The 13,979-nt window shown below is 36.9% G+C and overlaps 1 protein-coding gene across 1 annotated transcript in view; it reads left to right on the top strand.

Annotated features, from left to right (window-relative positions):
* The first annotated feature begins 1,100 nt into the window (after window positions 1–1,100).
* Window positions 1,101–13,979, top strand: part of LOC121426620 (cilia- and flagella-associated protein 251-like) — a 45,444-nt gene continuing 32,565 nt past the window's right edge. The window contains exons 1-3 of the mRNA XM_041622978.1: window positions 1,101–1,128; window positions 2,331–2,453; window positions 8,850–8,970. Coding sequence (XP_041478912.1) covers window positions 1,101–1,128; window positions 2,331–2,453; window positions 8,850–8,970 — 272 coding nt within the window. The remainder of the gene's footprint in view (window positions 1,129–2,330; window positions 2,454–8,849; window positions 8,971–13,979) is intronic.

Raw genomic sequence — 13,979 nt, 5'->3', positions numbered from 1 at the left:
AATTTTATTCCAAAGATTGAAGTAATCAGAACTATGCTTTACTCCTCATGTACATCCATCAGCAACACATTGAATGAAGAAAAAGAGACCAAAAGAAAAAGAAAATAAGCAAAGAAAATGTGGAAAAGTTAAAGTAAATGCAGAGGGGTATAGTGAAAAATATAAATGTAAGAGTACTAATTATAATACAAATGGAAAGTACAGAGTGGAAATTAATTAAGCCCTCAAGAAATGAAGATGAATGTTAAAACAAAAGAAATGTCAGATTTTGACAGTATTCATGATTGATATAAAAAAATCCAAGATTTTATTACACATATCCATCAATCGTCCAAAGTAAGATAATGCAACGTGGAAAAATATAGTACATAGTGATGAAAAAGATCGATTCGCTATTAAATCAATATTGAGTCGCACTGTCTAACCATTCCACTGAACCGTAATACGAGTCACATTCGGCAAGAAGCTTGAACTCCCGCCTAGGGCACGCATCCAGCGTAAAAGGAAACCGAGAACCGAACTCTCTAATGGAATTTCTGCATTTTGCTCCTATGCCCTCCTGAGAGCTACAGAGGGAGACCTCAAAGATTTGAGTGGAATTTACAGTGTTGGATTGGGTTACTCTAGGTGGATGCTGAGGTCTATAGATAATAGGTTGCTTATATTTAGCAGGATCTCATTTTCTTCATCTTGTAAGTCACATTCCAGCTGCGGGAGGGGATCCCCCCCCCCTCTTGTCACCTGTATGGTCACAGAAATCTCAATTTTCCAGTGCTTAGCACTGTGTAGTGGCACATGCCCCCATACACAAAATTTGCATATTCTCTCTGTGGCATGTCGTCTGTGTCCCACCCCTACAGAAAAATATGAATGATTGGCTATCTGCTGTGATGTAAAATATACATACATGTAGGTTCCATTTGTGATAACAACAATCGCAAAATGAATTCTTTCAGAATCTAATAGAATGAACACGAAGTGTGTCTATATGCTTAAATCAATATTTGCCAAATAATTTTGGGGAAAAGTAAGAAAAGAGTAATCAGAAAAATATGTGTAAGACATTGTGTATTTTTCAAAGATACAATGTAACACATGACATGCCCCAGGGACTATGTTTTAAGCAGAGTGAGTTGATCACTTGCTACCGCTTGCCTTAATCCATTTCCGGTAGAGCAATTTATCACTCGCCCAAAGCGAATTTGGTTTTCTGTGACATAAAATGAGAAATACAGAAAAACTAGAAATCAAGCAACATCATGTATAATCTCTATTCTGACATCACTTAACCTGAATGTAGTATCAGTCAATGATCGAACTGTTAGAGCCAACCTTGAAAACCTCATTCTCAGTCAAGGTTTTATGAATAACACACAATTACATTTAAGCAATACTGTAACACACATCTAAAATGAGATAAGTATTGCATATATTCAGGGCATCTGATTTTATGTCTCTTTTGGTTGTGGGTTGTAACTTAGGCCGTGTTTATGCTTCCACTTTTCAGGCCAGAATCAGCGTTTCCAAACGTGGTTAGTCCAAAACACGGTTGCGTCCATGCTTACTTTCATTTAAACGCTGTTTCAAAACGCCGATCGTAAACTCACAAAAAGGTGCGTTTGTAAACGTCGTTTGACCAGAATCAGGCTTTCTGGGGAAGCATAAACAGAACCACGATCGTAAACGTGTTTAAATGACGTCATTTGGTACATGCTTCCGGTGAGATGAAAATCCGCGGGCAATACAGTCGTATTGCTCCATGCTTATCTCCACGTAATAACAACAATCGGAAAAAAAAACGAGAAAAAAGGCACGCCCAATTTGACCTCGCTTTACGATGCGAAGCCAGCTGGAGATCATGATTTGCTCTGAAAAGTTAAGCATAAACAGCACTCCCAGAACCACGTTTACGATCGGCGTTTTGAATCGACGTTTGAAATCGCTGATTCTGTCCTCGCAATGGAAGCATAAACACACCCTTAGTTTACATTCTTCCACTCACTTTGTAATCGGACAAAAAAGCACCCCTTTGTATATGTCAAAGAAGAGCTTTTTGCAGTGCTCCCTATACCACTCCTCTTTAAAGTTAAATTAGGAGAGCTCTTTATTGCTACTCTCATAATTATAAAACTGAATCCCTGATGCCCATACCTAGGACCAATGTGTGCCTGTTTGTGAAGCTGATCGTTAATCATATTGTTTTTTATAACAATTCAACCAACAAAAGTCTTTCTCTCACAAGTTGTTGCTCACTGGTACTTGACGTTGGCTTTAATAGGTCTCTTTAAACCTTTCCTTTATAAATTATTTGTTTTATTTCTGTATTTCAGGAGGTGAGTCACCTCTCTTTGAGCCTGAAGAGGAGAATGAAGGGAACAATGAAGTCCAGCTTGATGTCATTCAGCCAATGGACAAGAAGGATGATGAGGACGTCGATGAAGATACAAGAGAAGGTATTTAGTTCCCTAGATTGTTTTTATTCAGTTTCTATCTGAAATTGATGTAATGATCTAGTATGATTGTATGTTTTGTTTTTAGGCAGTTGTATCTGTTAATAGAATTAATCTGAAATGCATCTCTTTGTGCATTTCAGGTTGGTATTCAATTAAATCAAAATATATTCTCTTTGAGGAATATATTTTGATTTAATTGAATACCAACCTGAAATGCACAAAGAGATGCATTTCAGATTGATAAATATTATATGGAAATGCATTTTTATGTATATATTAGCACATGATATGGTGTAAACATGGTTATATGATGTTTCCCTGTGGTACCACCAAATACAGAGTGTTAAAATCAAGTTACAGATTCATATAATGACTGGTGGAAGGGGTGTATACTTAACTCCTTCACACTTTACTTACCACCATCTCCTAGCCCTTACCATTGAGAACCATTGACTATGATGAAGTATCTCCCTTGGAAACGAGATACTATGATGAAGTATCTCCCTTGGAAACGAGCACCTGCTTGCGTATGGTTTGCCGACTGGATTCAAAGAAAACCTCCCCCGCTAGTTGAATCAAATTTACGCTGCATTACCCGCCATTGTGACAATAGGCAAACATACATGCACTGCCCATGTTTTGGGGTCTTAGCTGGGCGGGATTATCGTATCGATAAAAATGTCCATTAGGATGGAAGTAATTGTGACTGAGTAGACGACATTGCATGATCATTATTTCATGCACGTCATCTCTGTCTCATCTATCGTAATTTTGCGTTTTTCAACCCCCCTCTATTTCCTGCCATATTTCCTGTGCATTTGTAATTGTCTATTGCTCTTCTTCTGTTTTTTCCCACTAATGTTGTCTCCTTTCAGTGCACGTTCTCTTCTTGTACTCTCTTTTAATGATGATAAACTGGGTTCCAAAGGAAACTTAGCAAACTTCACACCCGCACTACACAAATTCCACTCAGTCAGAATGAACACAATTTTGACACAGGCTAGCTTCATTAATCTTTATGAAGCACTTGTCAATAATGAAGAGATTTGTTTAATAACAAAGAGGCTGTAGCCCCTCAATTCAATTGGTTCCGGAATCCAAAGTCACAAAATTGGCAAAAGAAAGACCAATGGAAATGAGATGGGATGAAACCAAATGGACACATTTTCTGGACTGCTATAGAGTCCATTGTTCTATTGCAAATTAGTGATGGATTGCCAATCTGCTCCTTGAAACAAGAAGTTTAATCTGATTTGCTACATCAGTTGTGAAAATGCAACAGAATATTTGCAAGTGATCGCAAACATTTTCTTGCAACACCCCCTAAATGTGATAAAAATGCGGCACTTCAAGTACTAGTCGGGCAGCATATGTCATGATTTACCAGCTACATCGACAAATTGGCTAGGTCTGATTTTTCACTTTTATGTGATTGGTGACATCACAAGGAACAACTTTCAACTTGGTGACAAATTTGGTCATCTTGACCATGTTAGTGGTCAAAATGGGGTCTATAGGGGTCAATCTTTAACTTGCCCCGATTCTGTTGAATGACAAATCAAATTGTTTGTCTTGTTATACTGAACAAAAAAGTGTACACAACCATATACTCTTGACCTCCTGTAAAAAAGATATGAGCGGAAATGTCAATGGTCAACAAACTTTTGTTAAATCGCAAATTACACTGAAGGTGTTAAGAAAGCTCATTTTTCTGTGTTTTTATGCATGTGTGTACTTTTTTCCTTTCGATTTTGATTAGTCCATCGTTAGAAGTCGTTATCCAGAAGATATAAAGGGTCAAGACAACATCAGGAAAAGGTCAAAAGGTCAACAAACTTTCATTGGAAGCCAAAATGCACGTCTAAAAGCGGTTAGAAGTTTCAAAGTCTTATTTTCCGTGGGTTCTTTATTTTGAAAAGTCTATTTCGATTAAAATGCTAATATTAACTTCCTGAAACTTCTTAGTTATTTAAGCAATCAATTAAACATGCCAATGGTCATTCTGTGAACTTCAATAACCTGGTAAGTTTGTGTTATACCATCTCATTTTCATTGGTCTTTCTTTTGCCATTTTGTGACATCGAATTTTGGTATCAATTGAATTGAGGGGCTACAGCCTCTTTGTGATTAAACCAATCTGTTAATTACTAATGAAGCTAGCCTGCGTCAAAATTTTGTTCATTTTGACCAAGTTGAATTTGTGTAGTGCGCTTGTGAAGTTTGATAAGTTTCTTTTGGAACCCAGTTTATCTGTGATATTTGTTCATTATTTGATGTGATAGTCATATCCTCTACTGAAAAAGATGAAATATTCTATTTTGACAGTCAACTTTTAGAAGTCATGTGTGCAAGGCAATAACCTTCAGCACAGCACTTTCTTTGATCACTCTGAATTATTTTCATACTTCTATAACCTTTTTTGAATTTGCACGTTCATACCATAAACATGAACTAGAGTGACTTTATGACTTCATTTCATTGTCTTTGCGCTTGTGTACCTCTAAAGGAACATATTTATTACCTCTTGGCGCACCATTGCATATTTGCTTCACCGACCATGAAATGTTCATCAAAATAATCGTCATAAAAATACAGAAGTCGGCAAGTTGCAATGCAAGAGCATATGAATCCCTCCCTCGGGGATAGCATATTGAGGAGAGTGAACAATTGATATGATATTCAGGAAATAGATCGATTTCATCTTTGCATTCGGAAAGCGATCAAAAGAGAGCAAATTATGCTCGCTGGCCTCTTATGTTGTGCGAGAGTTTGGCAACGTGGTGAAAGTAAGGATTTGCAGGGAGTAAAATTGAATTGGTATTGCATGGCTTGCCAGGCATAGCGGATCCATTGATTTGCTCACTCGGCTATGTGCATATCAAATTACCCCTTGTATGATGGGGGGGAGGATAGAGAGCTTCTGCCTTGCTTCCCAAGCATGGCAAACAAGGTTATAATGTGGACTGGAGAACGAAATAATGAGGTTAGTACATCCACCTGAACAAAATAACTTTCCATACAGCCAGTATCAAGACTCTGCATTCCTGTACAAAAGATGTGTGGGTCTAGTTTTTACAGAGAGTTGTGATTTATCCAATCAATCTCATTGCTCTGGAAATCCATCAATGTCATAATTATTCCTAATGGGAATCTATCTATGTTTTTTCAGGAAAATTGAAATTCTATTCTTGGTTGTTTTCTATTACTGTTGTGTTTTCTGTTTATTTTCCTTGAAGCGCCATGAGCACCGAAAGGTGGACCTGTGCGCTATATAAGTAGCCACCATTATTATTATAATTATTATTATATACCGTACCTTTGAAGATAAAGAGGAAAGCACTGATTTTGTGGGGTTTTTTTGCAAAAAACATTTTGTCCTTGATAAAGTCTGGTGGAAGCTCTCATAATTTTGCAGGATACCGACTTGATCATTGCAGGGTATTGCCTGGTATTTTTACCATTCATTTTCTCTCTGATTTGAACCGATCCATTCCTCATCCTTAAACTGTCCCTGCGTTAACACTTTCCAACCTTACTATTCCATTTTTTCTCCCTCTTATCCAATTACTTTTTAAAAATAAGGCATCCTCTCCCTGTTTACCAGTCATATTATGTAACAACAATCAAATGTGTTTACGTCTTATTGCCATGTTTCCAAACTTAGCAAGCCATTTAGTATAAAAGAGTCACAATCGTGCACGCCCCCCATCCCCGTGCTGGCGCTATCCTTCCATTTCACCGTTATACACAGCATTCAAAAAGACAATAAGATTTTACCAAATTTATGAATCTATTGTATAGATATAATTGGATAAATAATGGTATTTAAATACTAAAAATTACCTTGCAGGAAAAGTGAATAAATTTGTTGTTTCAAATGAAAATTAATTAATTTATTATTGGTGTTATTTTATTAATGTATTTATTTATTTATTCATTCATTCATTCATTCATTTATTTGTTTATTTATTAACTAATTAATTAATTTACTTATTTATTTATTTATTTTCTATTTATTTGTTTATTTATTTATCTATTTATTTATTTATCTTTTTATAATATTTATACAAGGTAGCTCATGCAACAAGACAAGATCTCCTATGAGGTCCTGGATAACATATAATCCAACCATTTATTATTAAAATCAATGAATGATGGTAATACATAAAAATTTATCTTGTCATTAGATGATGCATATAATATTACAGTTAAAAGCATTTTATAAATACATAGGATTTGGGTTGAATGATAATGAGTAAATTTCATCTCATAAAGATAGAATATTATTCTCATTGTTCTCATCTTGCAATTATTTCACAGCTTGATTTACTCATATTCCTGTGTTTATCATTACCATGTATTTGATACAAAGAGTGAATAAAAAGAAGATGACCCTTCAAGGGCACTTTTTTATCAGGAGCCCTTCTCATTAAAATTGAATGCTATTCTCATTGTTTCATCTTAACAGTTTCACAAATTGAATGTCTTAATTTTCTGTTTTTATCATTCCCAATTTATTTGAAACAACAAGTGAATAAATGAAGATTATCAATGAAGTAATCATTTGATTGTTTCACCAAGGAGGTCTTTGGTTTAATCAGGGTTTATTTTCATATATGCTTTTCACACTGCACTTTTTGTCCTAAATTGGTGGGGCTAAGGGGGGGGGTCTTAGCCCCACCAATTCCCGGGGTTAAGCTGAGCCCACTTCATTTTCGCACTACGTTTTAGCAAAGTGGGCTAGCACGGTAAATAGTACGGTACTATCTGGCCCTCTAAAAAAGCAGGGTTAGCCGACTTATTGTGGTGCTAGCACCACAATTGCGGTGCTAAGAGATGCAGTGTGAAAACGAAACAGGGCTAGGGAAAGTGGGGCTAAGCATTAGCCAATCACAGAAGTCGAATTGCACGTTAATCATGTTCTGTTTGGTAAAACCATCAATATTCATAAGCTGAGGGATAGTCCGGGGTTAAGGCATTAACCATGGTTGAGCAGATAGTATGGGGTTAAGAAAGACAGTAGGTGGTTTCAAACCGCCTCGATCACAAGAATCCCCGTTAAATTACGAGAACTTTTTAAGGCTAAAAAATACCCGTTAATTATTCCTGCATTCATACCGCCCCGAAACACATCCTTCGGGATAAGTTCCCGAAGTTACGGGCATGCGCAGTATGGTCTGATAAGCAGGCAAGGCGCGAGATTCAAAATCACTAGTCCAGCAGCCACCCACGCCGCCGCGCCCAACGACATGCTGGGCTAAAAGTTCCCGTAATTTGCTTTCACATCGCCAAAATACCTACGACCTTGGAAAAATCCCCACGAAAGTTCTCGTAATTTCGCCAAGTACCTACTATTTAGCGGGTATTTTCTTTCGGGGAAATTACGCGTAGTTTGCTTTCACATTACCAAAATACCTGGTATTTTCTGATCGGGGTAAATTTCCCGATCAGAGAATACCTGGAACTGGCGAACTTCGAGGCGGTCTGAAACCACCTTGTGTGAATCGAAAAGAAGATAGTATGGGGTTAAGGAAATGTAATGTGAAAAACATAATAAAGAGTTTAGTATGAATTCAAATCATGCTTAGAGGCCACTGTGCACAAATTCAAAGGGGGGGGGGGTGAACTGTGTGTGGTCTCTCATTGACTGTGTGTTGTAATTACATTGTCTTAAAACATACATGTTTAGATATTTACTATTACTACAGAGAATGAATTGACCTATAATTGTATTCGTATAGAGAAACTAAAGTGTTTTGAAAGGAAAAGTGATTGTTTTGCTACTTGGTAACATAATTATTGCAGTATAAATGTATTGAGTAGTTAGCATGTTATCATTCAAGTGGATGAATATTACTAGACTACACTCGCATTATGGGTCAGGAAACTGACCAGGTATGAGAAGTTGAGGACTCAAGATGGCGCTATTGGTTCGTATCTGCTTTAACACATCTCATAATTTTTTTTTCATGATTTTTTTCCCTCAGCGTATTTGAAGTTACAACTTTGCCCCTCACTTCCAGCTGGCAATATTGAAAAAAAAGGAAAATGATGAAAATCCCTAATTTATTGTTCAAAATAGACATGAAATGAAATACTCCAAAAATTTGCTTTGTCCAATTGATCGTGGGCCCGGCAGCCGCTGTGCAGCGCCAGATCGACGAGGCTCTCATCCTTTAATTGTTGAACGCCAAACAGGGTAGCAGCAACTCCCATCTTTTAACGTCTTTTAGTCTGACGCGGCTGGGGTTTGAACCCCCGACCTCCCGGTTGTGAGACGGACGCTCTACAAAGTGAGCCAACACACCATAGCTTTGCTTAAACCGGTGGCATGTGTAGTATTATAATCAAAAGCTTTTTTTTTGCAACTTTCGTATTTGTGTTTTTGTTTTTCAGAAGTGATGGATGCCAATGATGAGGATTCAGGAAAGGAGAAGGAAGAGGAAAAGGAAGACAAAGAAGAGGAGCATGAAGGGGCAAAGTACTCTGGGATCATCACCCTCCGATTTGAAGAAGAGTGAGTACATCTGAATTTTCCTATTTTCCAATCCTGTTCTATTGTTTCAGCAGTTACGTAGCAAATAGGGCATACACACGCACATGGCCCCTCTGGCAAGAAACAAATCCGGCATACTATTTAAAAGCATAGAAAGAAATAAAATCGCTCACTGTTTTAATCACTTCTTGTTTTATGACACCTTTTGTGAAACCTTGACTTTTCTCTTTTTCAGCAAGTTCTTCATGAATCTAGTTGTGTAAGTGGGTCCATTTATCCACCGTATTTTAATGATTTCGAGGGGATGTTTCACAAAGATTTAAGTATGACTTTAAGTCAGACTTAAATGCAGAGTCATACATTAATTGCAACACGCAATCTCATTGATCAATACGCAGTAGTGCTTGTCCTCTTGGCATGATCTGACCAATGCGGTCATGTCTTATAATCCATGCAACTAGACATTTAAGTGCGGCTCTAAGTCATGCTTAAATCTTTGTGAAACACCCCCCCTCCAGATCTGTACTAGGTTTCATCTTATTTTTTTTTTAATCTGACAAATTCTTGCCTTTACCCCCTTTACAACTAAACCCAAGTCACTAGAAATAACACGTTTGTATCAGTGGGTTACTGCAATTACCCCCTCTATGTTGAGAATGAGTATATTTGTATGATAGCTTTTTAATCTATTTTTTAAGCTATTTAATATATATATCAGAATTTTTTTCTGAAAGTGTATTTCACTTCAATAACAAAACTAGGCCTGAAATCTTTTATTGCTCTGTCAGATGCAAATTAATGTTTTTCATTAATTTTTTTCTATTTTGCAATGTGTTGTTATTTTTTTTTGCAATTCCTAGAATGATCCCTCGATTTTCAATCCCTTACCGAAAGGATCTTACAACTGTCATATTGAGTGTGAAAGACTATTAAAATAACAATCCATATTCAATGTCAAATATTGAAAATTCATATTTTTTATTTGATGCGAGAAATGGCATGGTCATTTTTTCCCTAGTCAATATGCCTTCTGCACTTACACATAGAAATTGAGCTTTCTTAAACTACCCCCTCTTGAGGTGAGATTGTGTTATGTCTCACTGCTCGGTGGTTGCTGAGTTTGGAACACTCCCTTGTGTACATTCCTATTTGATTAAGATTGAATTCTGCAATTTGAGATTCATGCATTATGATTTTGTTGATGAGTTAAAGCCTGTGTTTTTAACACTAAGGATGATGTTGATAGTAGTGCTGATGTCTTTGATGCTAATGCTGCTGATAATGAAGATGATGAAGAAGAAGAAGATGATGATGATGTGATAGTGATGATGATGGTGATGATGATGATGATAATGATGACAATGATGATGGTGGTGGTAATGATGATGTTATGATAGTGATGATGATGAAGATGATGTTGTTGATGATGGTGATGATGATGATGTTGATGATGATGGCGATGATGATGATGATGATGATGGCGATGATGATGATGTTGATGATGATGGTGTTGATGATGATGTTGATGATGATGGTGATGATGATGATGATGGCGATGATGGTGATGTTGATGATGATGGCGATGATGATGATCTTGCTGATGAAGATGATGATGATCTTGCTGATGAAGATGATGGTGATGGTGATGATGTTGCTGATGATGATGGTGTTGCTGCTGATGATGATGATGGTGATGATGATGATGATGATAATGTTGGTGATGATGGCGATGATGATGATGATGATGGCGATGATGATGGTGATGATGATGATGATAATGATGACAATGATGATGGTGGTGGTAATGATGATGTTATGATAGTGATGATGATGAAGATGATGTTGTTGATGATGGTGATGATGATGATGTTGATGATGATGGCGATGATGATGATGATGATGATGGCGATGATGATGATGTTGATGGTGATGATGTTGCTGATGATGATGGTGCTGCTGCTGATGATGAAGATGATGAAGAAGAAGAAGATGATGATGATGATGGTGATGATGATGATTATAATGATGACAATGATGATGGTGGTGGTAATGATGATGTTATGATAGTGATGATGATGATGAAGATGATGATGTTGTTGATGATGGTGATGATGATGATGTTGATGATGATGGCGATGATGATGATGATGGCGATGATGATGATGATAATGGTGCTGATGAAGATGATGATGGTGATGATGTTGACGGTGATGAGGTTGATAATGTTGATGATGATGGTACTGATGATGATGGTGATGATGATGTTGACGATGATGATTTTGACGATGTTGATGATGATGATGGTGATGATGATGATGGTGATGATGATGTTGATGATGATGATGATGGTGCTGATGATAATGATAATGATATTGTGTGCATTCCTATTTGATTAAGATTGAATTCTGCAGCTTGAGATTCATGCATTATGATTTTGTTGATGAGTTAAAGCCTGTGTTTTTAACACTAAGGATGGTGTTGATAGTAGTGCTGATGTCTTTGATGCTAATGCTGCTGATGATAATGAAGAAGATGAAGAAGAAGATGATGATGATGTTGATTATGGTGGTGGTGGTGGTGATGATAATAACGGTGATATTGATGATGTGATAGTGATGATGATGGTGATGGTGATAATGATGATGATAATGCTGACAGTGATGATGGTGGTGGGTTTGGTGGTTGGGTTGGTGATGACGAGTATGGGGAGGAGAAAAACGGGCTGTCATACTATTGATGATGATGATGATGAAGAAGATCATGATAAACATACATTCAAAAGAATCTAGCGCCCTCTGCCAGCAGAGACATTCTCTTCAGACCATCTTATATTGAAGAATAACAAATCATGAAGTTCTTTCATGCATCTGAATTTGTTTGTAGGCCTTTTAATTAAATAGATATGAACATAAGGTATTTTGTAGATGTGGCGATGAGAATGTTTTCATGGTTTTTTACAGAGAGTGAGGGGGTGGGGGCATTAGGAAATGGCAGGCATTTGTTCCAATTGGTCTTCTGATTGATGATAAAATGTGTCGTGGGCTCCCTGAGCTAACAACACTCTGTGCCCTGATTGATCTGTTGTCATAGTTAATGTATGGGGGAGAGAGAGAAGAATCGGAAAGTTTGGAAAGGGGTAGATGAAGGTGAGCTAAGGTATGGGAAGATAGATATAGGTGGCAAGGGAGATCCGAGAAAAGGATTTTTAAAAGGAGAAAGAAAGAGGGAGGGAGGGACCGAAAGAAAGAAAGAAAGAAAGAGGGGGTAAATTTCAGTTATAGAAGATAGTTAATGTACGAGGAGAGAAAATAGGAAGGAAGGAAGGAAGGAAGGAAGAAAGAAAGAAAGAAATAAAGAAAGAAAGAAAGAGGGGGTAAATTTGAGTGATAGAAGATAGTTAATATATGAGGAGAGAAATAGGAAGGAAGGAAGAAAGAAAGAAAGAAAGAATGAAAGAAAGAAAGAAAGTAAGAAAGAAAGAAAGAAAGAAAGAAAGAAAGAAAGAAAGGAAAAAGAAAAGAAAGAAAGAAAGAAAGAAAGAGGGGGTAAAGGTGATAGATAGAAGATAGTTAATGTATGAGGAGAGAAAATAGGGTAGTGATTATGAAGCAAATGTTTTGGAAGAGTACTAGAAATTACATAGTAAACAATTAAATATTAAAAAGGAGAAAGACAGAGGGGGTCAGTGGAAGAAGTAGAAGGAGATGGTTAATGTATGGGAAGAGAGAATAATTGGGATGGCGGAGAAAGGGGTGGATGATGAGGAATGTGGAGAGGAGAAGGGGGAGAAATGAAAGAATATTCGAAAAAATGAGGCGGTGGTTAATACCCCCGTCACACTTATTCGGAATCAGCAGGAATGGAGCAGAACCAGCCAGAATGAAAATTTTTCAAAATTCGAGCCACGTTCGGGAGGGAATTTCGAATTGATCTAAATTTGTAAAAATGTTGTTCGATGACTTCAATGCTCTTCAGGGCTGACTGACGTTGCAGCAACAGCTAGCCGTGCTTTTATGCGATTCGATTCTCCCATGAATGCGATCAGAATGCCTCGAATGCTCTTAGAATGTCGTAAGAATATTTAGAATGCAGTCAGAGAGAAGTCAGAATGCACTTTGAATGTCGTTCGATATTTCTCCACTTCGAATGCACTTCGAAAGTTTTGAACATGAGCAAAACATTCGGGCCGGTCTATTCTTGTGACCGGCCCGAATGCACTCAGAATGCAGTCAGAAGTTTTAGAATGCGCTTCGAATATCCAGGAATGTACCAAGAATTTTCACTCCGACGGCATTCCGGCTCATTCCGCCTCTAGTGTGACAGGGGTTTAATGTATGGGATGAGAGAAGAATAGGATTGGTTCGGAAAAGGGACAGATGATAAAAAAAAAACCTAAGGTATGGGGAGATAAGGAGAAACAAGATGGGAATAGGATAAAAAAGAAAGAAAGAGAGTTTGATGGAAAAAGTACAATAACATGGTATACCTTGATTAATATAAGAAAAAATACAAGATAGGGATTCACTTCTTATAAGCCGTAATATATGCTTTATGTGATCTTACCACTTCCATTATATGTGTGGGATATTGATAAATTTGTGTTTGTTTTTTAATAAACCGTTGTGAAATTAAATGGAATTGAATTAAATTGTATAAAAAGAGATTAGGGAAGGGTTCAAGATGATTAGAGACTCGTATGTAAGCAAAAAATTTCATACAAAGAAATCAATTTTTGAAAAAAGAAAGTGTTGTGAGAAAATATTGGTATTGTTGGAAATATTAGTTTGAAATGAGACAAAATAAAAACTGAAACTGAAATTGATAATGCCCTATCTTGCATGCACAAGATGTGATGCACTTATTTAAATCCTTATTACCTACATGTATGTAAAGGTCATCCAAGATGTTTTGAAGTGAATTTTATAGTTACTTGAAAAGTCGAGGATAGGTGAAGGAGATGGATTGAGGAAGGTTTTTTTTAAAATGAGAACATGGGGAAGAGATATAAGAAATCTTGATTATGAGGGTGG

This window comes from Lytechinus variegatus, chromosome 13 (assembly GCF_018143015.1).
Source record: "Lytechinus variegatus isolate NC3 chromosome 13, Lvar_3.0, whole genome shotgun sequence".
Classification (NCBI taxonomy): domain Eukaryota; kingdom Metazoa; phylum Echinodermata; class Echinoidea; order Temnopleuroida; family Toxopneustidae; genus Lytechinus; species Lytechinus variegatus.
The sequence above is the reverse complement of the archived record's forward strand: the minus strand, read 5'-3'. Positions and strand labels throughout refer to the sequence as shown.